At 33.6% G+C, this 14564-nt stretch overlaps 1 protein-coding gene across 1 annotated transcript; it reads right to left on the bottom strand.

The window, feature by feature from the left end:
• Positions 1 to 714: 714 nt before the first annotated feature.
• LOC105343961 (TRPL translocation defect protein 14) lies at positions 715 to 12907 on the bottom strand. The gene is made up of 12 exons (XM_034461513.2): positions 12715 to 12907; positions 9863 to 9930; positions 9279 to 9316; positions 8319 to 8356; positions 8069 to 8197; positions 7595 to 7794; positions 7351 to 7428; positions 7033 to 7128; positions 6594 to 6690; positions 6213 to 6301; positions 5413 to 5528; positions 715 to 4508 (listed from the first exon to the last, which is right to left on the bottom strand). The coding sequence occupies exons 1-12, from the start codon at positions 12872 to 12874 to the stop codon at positions 4370 to 4372; spliced, it is 1248 nt and encodes a 415-aa protein (XP_034317404.1). The 5' UTR covers positions 12875 to 12907; the 3' UTR covers positions 715 to 4369.
• Between the last annotated feature and the right edge of the window lie 1657 nt (positions 12908 to 14564).

Consider the following 14564-nt stretch of genomic DNA (forward strand, 5'->3'; position numbering starts at 1 on the left):
TTTGTGCAAAGAATTGTATCAGAATGTCCGTGCTGGAATCTCCGCACGTTATTAGGGTGTTCTCTCGGAACTCCGAGAATCGGTTTTCATTGGAACCCCATGTACCGTTTAATTACCAACTTATATACAACTTGTTGAACTTTTGTTCCGTTTTAAAGTTTTTTATTCAGCGTAAACTTGAGCGAGCGTAACGAATTGAGCTTTCCCCTGAATTCACCTTATGGATTTTAAGAACTTTTACATTACAATTTACAATACAAATACAAAATACGTTCGTGAAAGTTGGGTAGTATTTATAGCAGAAAGCCGATTGGCATGCTACCGGGCTAACCGCAACTTCACGGAAAATTCGCGATAGGATCTTTACATTTAAAATTCATTGGTGAAATATTTCTTGCGTTAGAACAAGTTGAAAACAACGCTGACGTTGAAAGAAATATGCACAGACTACATAGTCTTAGATCAAAAGCCAGATCTGATTTCAATAAAGAGTCATGGCTGAGTGGCCAGCAATGAAATAGACAGGCATACGTCACACTGCTGTTTGACACAACTACCCAAAGTTCAAGCTTTAAAAAAAATGGTTCTACAAGTAACAGCAAACACTTTATTTTCTACTAGATAAGTTTAAAGAAATAAACAAGATGCATACATAGATGGATTAATTAATGTATAAACATACTGCAAGACTTTAAAAAGACAAAATACATGGTCGATGATGAACAGTTTTATTTCTGCAAACTTGTCACGCAATATTTGAGTTACGACATGATGAATTGAAATAAGTTTGATCACAACAGCAACAGGAAAAAAAAATAATCATCAGAAACACCGAGAACAGATCAGGATTTCTTGATTATTGTAAACGGAAGGAGGAACGGGGGCAGCGCAATTCCTGTCTATAAAAAAACAGGAAGTTTCTACACGGAAGTGAGTACCAGGCACATCGAGAGGTGAGGGGGTGTGTCTATTTATAGACGTGCTTGTAATTACACAGAGTTATCATGTTAAACAGAGGGTTGTCCTAATGATATAATAAAGGTCTGTCCGATTCTTTAATGGGTGATACATATATCGAGACTTAACAATGACAATGAGAGGGTGCATTAATCAGAGGTGTGAACAATCAGAGAGATAAAAATAGAGAACAAGTTGAACAGCAGATAGTTTGTTAATTCAAAATTCTACTCAACCTTATTGAAGAAAACAGATTCATATAAACAAAAACATTTTCAGCTAAATTAAAGCAACAACGAGCAGGTTCGGAATCTTAGAAAAAATAATTACATAACACAACAATGAAATAGCAGTATGTGTTTTTACAATAAGTATAGGTGTACAACAGTCTGTCCAAATCTGCTGGTCAGGGGAGATGTGTTGCCAGTTTGAAACAGAAATAATGCCCCGTATCCTTGGAAACCAGTCCAAAAAAAGTATCAATGAAACATTTCCTTGTCCAACGAGATTACCAAAGGTCTGTGCATAGAAATTATGCACAGTGAATGAATAAGTCATTTACAGACTTTAAAAAAAAAATTACAATAGAAATGCCTTACCCTCATGTATACAAAGCTAACAACACACCAGAATAATAATGCATAGCCTACACAATAGCACTGCTGCCTAAATCAAGATATTGTTAAAATAAAATCACATTCTTTTGTTCAGACAAAAATAATGAAAACATTATTAGAAATATATTTGATATTATACAATTGGTTCCAAGTTAATATTTCATTTTTTTAAAAAATATATGAGAATACAATTAAGATTTTTGACATATTCATTTGAAAATGCAAAGTTACCTCCAAAATATACCCATATACCATGCTTTTTCAACAAAAATAAAAAGCAAAGAAATAATGTAAACTCAACAGAAAAAATTCACAAAGTCATGCAATGAAATGCAAGTTTAAATATTTTTCAATAAAATGAAAATAATTCTACATAGAAAATATTTGCATTTGCTACTGATGGAAAACAATGTTTGGCACCATCATGTTCTAGAAAAAAAAACGTAAAAAGAGAAGAATATTTATAACTCCTTGTCAAATCAGTTCATGATTAGCAATGCTTTTACCATTGGAACTACATGCATATTACTTTGACTAGAGAAAACTTACAAAAGAATAAGTCAGAGTATTGAAAATGCTGTCATTACCGGTATATTCTTGAAAAAAAAAAGTGAAAAAAATTTCACTTCATTGTCATCAAAATCTAAAATAATCCGAAATGACATACAGGTTTGTAACCAATTAATTTATCTGTATTCGAGTAGTAAAAAAATCATCAAGCAAATTGTAACCAAAATTTCATAAAATTTTGACCATAAAAGAACTTTAACGACTTAATTTAACAAGACTAAACTTACAAGTCCATTAATCAAGTTAAGTCCTCAAATTAAATTCCGTCTCACAGATACAGTTATTTATTAAATACAATGTATCTGCTATTAAAATTTTGAGATTCTTAGAAGTCAGCAACCTAACATTACTTAATTAATTCAGTATAAACAAATTCATGCAAACCCTTTTCACTCACAGACCCTGCATTTCATGGCAACAGTACATGCAAAAAACAGAAGCAATATCTGGAATGTTGGTTTCATTTACCTTGAGCTGACATTGATTGTTACAATTAAATTTCAAAGACATGAGATTTCTGAGATTCTGTTAAGTTACTTTCGCTTCTGACTACACATTGTTTGAATGCAATGAGAAACTTTGGGATCACATTAGGTTAATTTCTTCCCCTCAGGGTTCATCATTTATGTCAATTATTGATTTATTACAGACATTGAAGTTATGTTTTTATCTTTTAATCAAAGTACTGAAGTACTGACGGGAGTTGATTTTATCGATCATTATTAATTTTAAAATCAACGATATGTTATTTTGCGTGGCAATTAGTTTCTTAACTGTATTTTTATTCCACACATTTTTAGAATATGAATTCTCTAACTTTTCTGACAAGAATTTCGAGAAAACTCCATATGAATCATGTGTTAATTCCATCAAACTATGTATCAGTAATCGAAATATTTCTAAAAATAGTACACATGTCTGGATCCAAGCAATATTGAACTCTAGTCTCGTTCAACCAGACGCTCGGCTCTCTCCGTTGATCTCCAACTACCAAGAAAGACTCTCCGTTTGTCGGAGATTTACGGATCCAGCCGAGCGTATGGTTGAACGAGACTAAATTGAACTCTGGCGTAGGAATACATACGACTACAAAAAATATCTAAATTGTTCGTACTATTTAAAATCTGACTATTTTCAAAGTATTTATAAATATGTTTCCTTGAAAATTAATGGTTCAGCATACAGTACACCAAATTTATCTGTTTTTTTCAAGATCTAAGTCTTGTCAGCGGTGATGATTTGTGCTTAGGTCCAAACACTGTTTCACTTTCGGTTTGACAGAGTAACTGCATAGGAGAGTTAATTAAAATCAACTCCCAAAAATACATAAGAAAGCATGTAATAATTTCCTTATCATCCAGTTTAACATCTGAAATACATGTATATGATGTGTTTACTTGTACGTGTATCATTTGTTCAATGCATTTCTTATTTCCTGTTGGCCATCTACCAAATAGCTGGCTCCATATAATTATTTACTGTATTTCATATTACTTTCAATGAGTTGTAGATAACATCTAGTCCATTGATAAACTTGTTTCGTTCATACCTACAATTGCTAAATGCATTTCCATTAGAGCAATGAACGTTACTGTACAACGATTGTTACAGAAATAAATGCAAGTTCATATGGGAGTTGGTGATGAGCTTTGGTTTTCAATACACAAAGTATCTAATCTCAAAGATATGGTTTTTGATGCCTTGAATTTTGCAGTGCAAAACATTTTGTAGGATTTTACATTGAAGAAATATTGAGGATGGGGGTAGGGGGGGGGGGGGAGTTAGAAACACCACTTAAATCAACCATCTTGTGTAGATGTTATAAGATATCTACAGGGATCACATTACCCATGGAAGAATCTGGATTACAATAAGTTGTGTTAAGTTCTGGTGAGCTAACTATGAGCAACAAGCTTCAGTAACTAAAACTACAGGATGTAAAAACATACACTGGAAAAATAAAAACCCATGTCCTAGATACAAAGGACAGAGTACAGAATACAATGGGAGAATTTTACTGAGACATCTGTTGGGGGTGTCTCTTCTACAGAAGGGTCCACCAGCCAAGATATGTAGGAACCAGAATACACTTCCTAGTGAACACATGTATGACACAGAACAACACACAAGGCCGGACAGAAAAATACACATAGGCACCGGCTAATTTCAATTCTACGACTTGGGCACAAAAAAATTCTATAATAAATTCTATGAGGGCTAGCATGTCATTCTTTAAGAGACAAATTGTACATGGAGTATTCCGTTAAACCCGTAACTTCTCGCTCAATCTCTAGAAAATCAGGTAAAGGGAGATCATCTCCTTTCAGAGCAGTGTATGTCTCCAACAAAATCAAACCTTTGCACCTGCAACATAAAACAAAAGATTAATTTGTATGTCATACAACAGCTGAGTTTATTTAAGTAGATCAAGCAATTAAGCTTGTTCAGGAAGACTTGAGGACTCATTAAGTATAAGCAATAGATGAGCTTTTTTTTCCTGAAGACTGAGCCAAGTTGATTCAGCAAGACTGCCTACAGCTGAGCTAATTCATTGAGACTGAGCTACTGACAGCTTTAAAGGAGCATGGTCACGATTTTGGTCAAATTTTATTTTGCTGTTTTTATTATTTGCAATGCTTTAGGAATGACTTTCTAATGATCAAATAAAATTTGGGTGCCAGTCGTTGAGTTTTAAGCAAGATACAGGGCTTACAATTTGTCATGTAAACAAGGCTCGTGCCCTGTTTTTGTTTACATAGGTTCAATATACCAGTAAAAAATCTTTTTCCGGCTTATTTGTCTATCTTTTTATTTATTTTAAGCATAGATACACAGTTCCTAACATTTAACACATTCCTTTTAGATTTAAAGTTGAAATGTTTTACTTCAACGTTCAAAATGTTAACAAATGCTTTGTTTACACACTGAAGAATTTCAAGCTCTGTAACTCGCTTATAACTCACCAAATGACACTCAAATTTCGCCTGCCTATTAAAAATGCCTTTTTGAAGCATTATCAATATTAAAATCGGAAAAATTATTTTTGACCAAAATCGTGACCATGCCCCTTTAATTGATTCATCAAGACTGAACTACAGTTGAGCTAATTCATTGAGACTGACCAACAGATGAGCTGATTTATTTTGGCAAAGTGACGGCTATTCTAACAATAAACTGATTCTTGTACCTCGGTAAAAAAATCAGCTAAAATTTAAGCCGTTGACTTAAAACTGAGCAGATCAGAGAACACATATAACATGAAGCAAACCTTTCTGGACTTGGTTCCTTGTAAATGTCAAGGTGAAAATATTGATTGTTCCACAGGAAACACCGCCTCTTTTTATAGATTGGGTGTCTTTTGGAGTCTTTTTGTTCATGCAGAATCTGAAATAATAAGATAATGGTGACGTTTTTCTAATAAAACATTTAAATGTACTCTGTTTATTCATAACCAATGAAATTATGTTCAATACCTTATATCTCTTAACAAAGCCAAGTCTACGGTAACTCAAATGAGCAAGACTGGTCAGCTTCTACTTTCACGCAGTCGTTGCTGCGGGGTAATAACTTCCTATATACTGGTATGTATATTGTTTATAATATGAAATTGACAATACCCATTTCATTCAAACTGTAAATCTTAGACATAAATTGGGGATCATAACTTTCATATCCATGTATTTGAAAGGAAAAGTAATCCCTAGTGCAGAAATACAACAATATGCGAGAATCTTGCACATTCTCCACATTCCATTGTAGTTGTATGGTGAAAAAAAATTGCGCTATTAGGAAATCAGAAAATAGAAAATATCTAATATTTCATTCTGAGAATGATTTATATAGTTGTAAAATTCATACATATATTTTTACTGAAATACCTAGGGAAGAAATATTTCTACTCGTTCTCATTTATTAATGTAAGTCTTCAAGACATTATAAGTCCTTGAGAGTTCTAAATGACAAATTTTTATCTGTTATTTTACCAGTAAACAGATTAGCTACTCATATGCAGTACCATTTAACTGATAGTTCTTTTGTACTTCACCTATGCCAACTCATGATACATACATTGAAGTCTTTCTCTGATATAGACATCCTTATTTCCACCATTGAGTCCTGGACTTGTCTTCTCATGGTGTGGGTGTAGGTCCAGTTACCTAGAAACAAAGCAGTGGTATTTGATATCACTGTTGTAGGTCAACTTTCACAATAATCTGATGTCCTGAAGGACCTTACATTCTTAATATACAATTATTTTATCAGATGTATTTGCAAAATTCCTGAAAATGTCCTCTTCAAAATTACTTTTTGCAATAAAGTTAAAGAATTCAAAAATCTTTCGGTACATAAAATATGGAGGTTTGCGAATTCAAATATTTTCCTCGGATTACTCATCCCAGTTTCTCCTCAGAAATGATATTGTATTCTTAGTGTTTTTTAAACAGTTACCATTTTGGCCCCTTCTTCGGATCCTGGCCTGTGTTTTTCTGCTGGGACTGGACAGATAGTAATGCTGTACATCAAAGTCCTGAAAGCCAGGGAATGCCTATCACAAAGATTACAAAACGTACAGTCATCTGAATATTGTAACATTGTAACAAGTGCTCTCTACAGAAACATTATAACGTCTGTCCTTAGAACCATAAAACTTAAACAGCTTGATTTTGATAACTCCTAATATTAGAACCCATAAAGTTGATATTTGAAGCCTCTTGCAGATTGCACACAGACTGATCTCAGTTTCACTTTCCAACTGTATATTCATAATGTTAAAGTGAAACTAATATGTAAAGTGAGCTTGTATAACTTTTTATGGCACTATAGCCAGTTCTCTACAAAAACATGAAAACAAATGCTCACTGTAGAGGCATTGTAACAATTTGCTTACCTCTTCTGGAGCCAGAGACTTGACCAGGAATTTTCTTTTCTTACTCTCTGAGCTCAATCTGTCATTGACTTCTATACCCAGCCTGCTACACACTGTCTGAAACAAAACATGTTTACTGGTATGTCAAACTTCACAGGAGTGTCAAGTGGTGTCAAGTAGATATATATCAAGGACTTGGTTATAACTATAACTCAAATGATGTATATTTACATGTACATGGGTGAGGCCAACAATAGAGACATTAACAATAAATTTTTGTAAACAAATAGCTTGACCGCAGCAATAAGTGTCCCATTGGTGAGAAAGAAAATCACTCACTGAGATCATTCTGTTGACTTTCTCTTCAAAGCCAGTGTTGTTGTCGATAACATCATAGTAAGGGTGACCTACCCAAGCCTGAAATCACAGTCTCAGATATTATCCAAGAAATGAATAAAGAACGGAAAGACAATTTACTCCCAACAATTCAATATCCTCCTAAGTTTTAATATGTTTCATATGTAATCTTTGAATGTAATCAAGAAAAATCACACAGATTTAATAAAAAGAACAGATTACGCACTGCTGCGGTAATTTCATCGAGTTTGCGTGCAGTTTCCAGGCCTTCGTGCCGCGTGTTATGGCCATCCAGTGTGTAGAAAGGCTCCGCGCCATTGGCTGCCGACACCATGTGTATGATCTGGTTATACCGGTTGTCTCGCAGCTGAACCGAGTGCCAACCGTTTTCAGCCTTCATCCTCTCCCAATCGTTTGGATCCAAATCTGATAAAAGTAGAGTAAATAGTTTCATTTTGTCAGGATGATGCAAAAATTAGTTCTCTCTTTTCAGCAATCCAATCACAGTATATTTCTTTGTTTACTGATACATTTTTCAATTTGATGCAAAACATTTTAATGAGATCTTTTTTTAAGAATAATCTTTTGAAAACATTTATACTCTAATCAAAATCACTCTAACAATTGATATGATTAGGAATTTTATCTCAGCTGGATATAACACCAATGTTGTCCTAGGACACCTTGACATTATACATACAAGCTGAGGCATCCATGAGGCCTCGATCACAGATAAGCAGACAGTTTTGTTCACAGGTGTTGGCCAGATCAAAAAATGTGTCCTCAATCTGCATCATGGTTTTTATGAGATTCCTTTGGAGTCGGTATGCTAGAAATAGATAATTAGATATTATATATTGTTCTTTTTATTAATTTGTCAATTGGCTTCAACTTGTTTACAACATATAAAAGAATTAAATATTAACAAACTCAATTTGTACAAAACTTACCATCATCTTTGGAGAGACTTGTAAATTTAACACCACCACTGAAAAAAATTTAAGAAGTCATGAAAATCAATTCAAAACATGTACCGGTATATAGTTCCAATGTTGTGTATGCTGGCTCCTGATCGGATAATATAAGTGCATTACATATATACTATGTAATAAGACTATAGACATGTCAGAACAAATTGAATAGTCAAACAGGTGAGAATGAAAATTGCCAAGCAGCAGCTTATCAAAACTAATGGGCAACCTTATCAAAGAAAGACTTCCTCATTAAATGTACTTCCCCATACTGGTATTATTACAGTATGGCTTCAACTCAAAACTTAGTTCAATGTCTGGAAGTTACCAATGAAAATCATTAAAAACTTTTACTAAAAGATGGATGGACAGACAGGGCTAACATAAGTCTTAGCCAAGATATGGGGCGAGTTTGATCGAGTTTGATCACCATCTAAAGTTGAACCCTGGTAGTAAGAATAACTTATAGTGCACGTCATGTTCAAATTCACATTGGTCAATGCCAGGTTAAAACAATAAGAAAGATGTCAGTTGCTTCTCAACTGCTACTCATTTTTTATTGTTAATTCAAAAAGGAAGGAAAACGGCATGTTAATGCAATAATTCCTATGAGTGTATGCTAAAATTTAACAGAGAGTATGCTATGCTGATTTAACAAAAGCAAAATTAGGATGCTGCGCTTTCTTCCGCCATCTTTAAAAACCTTGACCAAAGTCTCTCTGCTGGTTGAACCATGGTTTCATTTTAGTCAGACTAAAGTGAGTTTGATTTCATTTTAATTGAATTACAGCAACCTAATTTGTGATCGAACTCGCTAATGGTTGAGCACAACAACTTCTATAAATGTAATATTAATAGTCCCTAACAGTCATGTACAATGCTAGTCATACTGTTCTTTTCTTGTTCGCCTTTATAAAAATTCCAAACAAATGGGCTTACCTAAGGAATATATAAGCTGTTTCTGGTAATCGATAGACCTGAAATAAAATATTTCATTTCAGGTTTTTTGTTTTCTCATTGTGTTACATCACAAATCAGAAAATCAATGCATGAGAATCAACATTGGCTTAAGAGAAAAAAAACAAAAAACCATTATCTAGTTCATGATTACACTGAAAGCATATATTATATACTAGATAAAATATTGGAGATTTCACAGAAAATGCACAGAGACCAAATCCTTATCCAATGTGCAGTACTGATTAAATGAAACTAATAAGGTACGTGTTGACATTAATGCTGACATTAATCAGATGTCATTGCTCTTCGGGATAAAAGTGCAATTAGTTTTGGAGTCATGTTCAATATCTGGTGTTCACTTCTCTATCTGTTTTCTTTTTGTGCAGCAATCTGATACACTTTATATGCATAAAGGAGGCTTTTTCTCTGGTATGTTGAATCAAGAAGAGATTTTTTTTTTTACATAGTCAGACATTTGACATCCGTGCCGGACAATCACACCAATGCCTGATGATGATAATAAATGGATGGTTGCTGTGAACTCTGATCTCAATATGTCTCACCTTCCAGTTCATGCTCTCAAAAAAGGAGCTAAGTCTGGCCTGGCCGGTGGTTTTCCCTCCACATGGCCCTGAAAAACAAACACAAATGACAACCAACACCGACAAGTACATCCATTGCCATCAAAATAACTCCACACATACATTCCTGACCCCATGGGGAGACAGAAAACTGACAGTCACCACTAAACAGCCTGTCCATCCCCTGTTGATTTCAGAAATAGAAACCAACTAAACCATTTAACTCCCAGACATTTTTTGGCATACCATCATAATGTCATTTTTTTCCCTTCCCCTCCTACATATTTGATTACAGTACTTTTTATGCTAATTTAGCTTCATTGACAAGATACAAACATTTAGGGCTTGATTAAAAAAAAAAAAATTTAAACTGCATATGCTTCTCCATATGATCAAAAGTGTCAGGATTTGAGGTAAATTAGATACCTGTATATTTGAATTTCTAACATCTGCTTAAAAGCATTTCTCACTTGAAGCATACACAATGTCTTTTCTTATGAAATATTGAACAAAAATATTGAAATATAGTTTGCATCTTTTATATACATTTGAAGTTGTAACTGGTTTATATACTACATGCATATCAGAAGTAACATCTTAAAATAGGACTATTTTCAGGTTAAACCTTATCAACAACAAACTTCCCTCATATCAGGTCCTATATCAAATTCAGCACTCTGATTTCATGTTTTAAGGAGAAGGAGTAAAAAGTACAAATGAATAATTATCAATTAATGATATTAATGATGCATCAATGACTTTAAATGAGCTCTCGCTCCGACTTGCATTGTCAGGCCACAGAGATCAAATGAACATGATTGACTTACGATAATAAAAGTGTCGTGATTATTCATAAAATCTAAAAACATCCTGGAAACCAGGAGATAATAAGTAGAAGGGGGCTATCTAATATTCCAGATAGTCTGAAGAAGCTATCTAGGGCACTAAAAATAAAATGCAAAAAAATTGTTCAATGTAATGTAAAACGCATAACGCAATCCAGTACAATTTTAATTGCATTATTTGAGGTAGGTGAAATGCTGTGTATGGATGGCAAAATCACACAAAAGAGTTCATTAATCAACTATCTGCAAATTCTTCATTTGCTTTGTCAGTTTGGAGCATTATAATATCAAATATATAACATTGAGATAGCTAGCTGCACCAGTTTACAAAGCTCTAGCAGTTTCTAGAAAAATTATTTCAAGGACACACGGGGAAGTTGTTAACGCTCTATAGCTACTGGTGTATTATAAAATGTTTGTGTAATGTAAATACATGTATTGATGATGGCTAACAAAACAAACAGGTCAACAATTTATAGATCTTGCATTAGTACTGTGAACATTCGAATTTGTCACTTCTTGCAAAATGAAAATTCATGTAACAGGATATACATTTGCATACCATAGGTAAAGGCAAAGTGCTACTTGTTAAGGGTATTCCTTGGTGATGGGAATTATGTCTTTCTACATTCTTTGAAAGATGCTTGATAAGACTGACATAATTCACACTACAATACAGTCAAAATTTCAATAGCTGTGGATCAAAATTGAAGATTTTTAAGCCTTCTATACAGTGAACTATGTAGAAGCTTTTAAAAGGCATTAACTCCAGAAAAGTTTTAACGTAATGTTTTGACTGACCCTTGTCCAATCAGATCAAAGAAGTGGAGTTGAGACATAACTGCTTGTGACTTGAATGAGAGAGAGTGGGGGAAAGAGAGAGTTTTTCAAAAGAGTTTTTAATGGAGTAAATTAGAAATGACAAAGATGATCAGGAAAAATATCTATCAATAGTTATAAGTGACAAATCAAGGTTTAGTATATCTTATAAATATGTAACTTTGAAAGTGATTTGAAACTCTTTCACAAGGGAACAACGATGTCTATAATAGATAGAGGGATGAAGTAATATCAAACATCAAAGAAATAATGAATATTAAGTCATGAGTGACAATGTCTTAACTTCGCCCTACTACAATCCGATTGGACAAAGGTCGGTTAAAACATTATTTTGAAACTTTTCTGGAGTTACCACCAATTAAAAACTTCTACATAGTTCACTATAGATACAGAAAGAATATTCTACCATGTTCCTACATGTAAATTTATTTCAAGAGACAGATTTTTAAAACAATCTTCTAATATAATTGAAACTACTGAAATTAAAGGAGAGTTTTTAACCTTCTATTTATCATATACTTACTCAAAAGCATTGCCTGTGATTTTTTTTTCAAAAGTGAACATAACATGTCATGATGTAATGTTTTTACCATTGAAAATATATCACTTTTTACATGTATTAAACAGATAACTTCTGATACTTAAGTAACTTCACCACTATATAAGTACTTAATTTAAAAGGTGGGGGAAATATGCAATTGCTACTATAATCTTTGCCATAGGATTAATTATTTTGCACTGAACAGTTATAATTATATAATAATTAAGACGATGTCTCTGAAGGTTAAAGACTATGTAAAACTTCGTTGACAAGTAATTTAACTTAAGGATGCTTCACATGGAATCTAAATTAATTTATAATGATCATGTGTCATTTGTTAATGTTAAAACCAACTATATAATAAAATTGAGGATTAATTTTTTATTATTGTTTAATAAACATAACAAAAGAATTAGTGGACGAGAAAATAAAGATAAATAATCATAAGATACTGATACTACTACTAAAGAATATCGTTCCAGTTTATCTTACAGGATCAGCATCAATATTATGTTTCAATGACACACAAGAAGAACTTAGAGTTAATTGAGACCACGTGCTCTTCTCAGGTTTACAAACATTAAATGCAAGAAACAACGTGCACATACCTCCCGTTAACACGACTTTATAGACCTTGTTACGATTTTTGCCTTCTTCCTGCGACATCACGAAGATCTGCCTGTGGACGTCTATGTAACGGTAACCTCGTGTCAACTGAAGGGGAAAGTGCGATGCATACCTCCTAAACAAATGGCAGAAGTGTTTCATCCAATAGTAGGACCGCAAGTAATGAGAGAAATCAAAACAGAAAAAAAATATTTTGTAGAATCCTGAACCCGATGCATTTAAGGAGAGAGAGAGAGAGAGAGAGAGAGAGAGAGAGAGAGAGAGAGAGAGAGAGAGAGAGAGAGAGAGAGAGAGAGAGAGAGAGTGTACACATAAATCATGGGTAATTTTTAAAAAATACATTATGATTTTAAAAAAGAACTATGATGTTTTGAATGAACATAAAAAATGCATATCTTTGTATTTATACATTTATATTTACATCTACATGATCCCCTCTATTTCTTACGGAAACTGGCTTATAGTTAATACATAGATAGAATGTTATATCGTTAAATGACAGATGTCCTACGGACACGGTTTAGCTCTACATAGAACCATTCTAACAAGAGCTTGGACTTTGGGTAGTTAACGGGTGTGAAACAGCAATATGTGACATAGGCTTGTCTATTTCATTGTAGGCCACTCAGCTATTGCTTTTTGAAATCAACAAGATTTGTCTGGCTTTTGAGCTAAGACCATGAAATCGGTGTATATTTCACTCGAAACCAGTATCATTTTAAACCTTTTTTTACGCAAGAAATAGATAGTAACGTCCTACTGAAAGTCCAAGGCCTTGTTAAAATGGTTCTAGCTCTAAAGAATTTACCCTCTATCGATTGGTTGAAACCTATAGCGACTGAAACTGACAGGACTGAAATCTACACGCGCCGTTTCGTCGAAACCTACAGCGATCTTTAAAAAATCACGGACCGCCTGCACGAACATCTTAAATGGGGAGCGAAGTGGACCGAAAACCCTGGGTTAGCGAAGATGCTGCACGAAATAATCATGATGAAATTAGACTCAAATTTCCATAGGAAACGATTTGACTGTTTCTTTAAGCTAACGTACCAATAAGTTTTACTTACTTTTTACAATCAATTTATCAATTTGTTAAAAGAAAGATGTAAATATAAACAATAAAATGCTTTCTATGACGACTCATGCAGGTTTCAAGGTAGCGATCATTGCAGTATTTTTTTTCTGCAATATGATCGCAGAAATTTTTCTGCAATGTCGCCACCTTCATATCCCGCATGAATCACCTAAAGTGGAAAGGATTTTATTGTTTTTAAAATGTTTTTATAATTCATAGAGCTAGATGACTTCCTATTACCACACCATATTTACATGAACTCACACAAGATTTGAACAGATTCGTTTATCTTAAATGTACGTGAAGTTATCATTCGCTTAATTATGAAATAAACGTTAAAAATAGTTTTACTATGTAACCGTTTATTTACACTGTATTATTATTATACTATCATATATATAGGCCTATAAAAAAAAAGGTTACGGGAATCGAACCAGCGATGTATAATTATTGTATTGTATACGTATCGAACCATGCAGATATATATGGCATCGAAAGCAAATTTGAAAGTTGAGGCTTGACTTATTATACATGTACATTTATAACTTTGCCAAAAAAAGTTGGGGGGGGGGGTGTTAAGACACCCCCCCCCCACCGGTTCGTATAGGGTCGTATACTTATAGTGCAAAAATTTCGCTTTATTACATGTGTTATATTGCGAAAGTAACCTATTTATTTACGAAATATTTTCGTTTTTTCCCCCCGAGAAAGTTACACGCGTTATTCGCAAAAGTACCTTGCATTGCGAAAGAT

Source organism: Magallana gigas, chromosome 3 (genome assembly GCF_963853765.1).
Source record: "Magallana gigas chromosome 3, xbMagGiga1.1, whole genome shotgun sequence".
NCBI classification, from domain to species: Eukaryota; Metazoa; Mollusca; class Bivalvia; order Ostreida; family Ostreidae; genus Magallana; species Magallana gigas.

Coding starts and splice junctions, on each gene's coding strand:
- LOC105343961 (XM_034461513.2), bottom strand. CDS start 12,874: ATGAAACACTTCTGCCATTTGTTTAGGAGGTATGCATCGCACTTTCCC. Junction 7,129..7,350: donor AAGTCAACAGAATGATCTCA/GTGAGTGATTTT, acceptor GTTTTGTTTCAG/ACAGTGTGTAGCAGGCTGGG. Junction 4,509..5,412: donor AAGGAACCAAGTCCAGAAAG/GTTTGCTTCATG, acceptor TTTATGTTGCAG/GTGCAAAGGTTTGATTTTGT.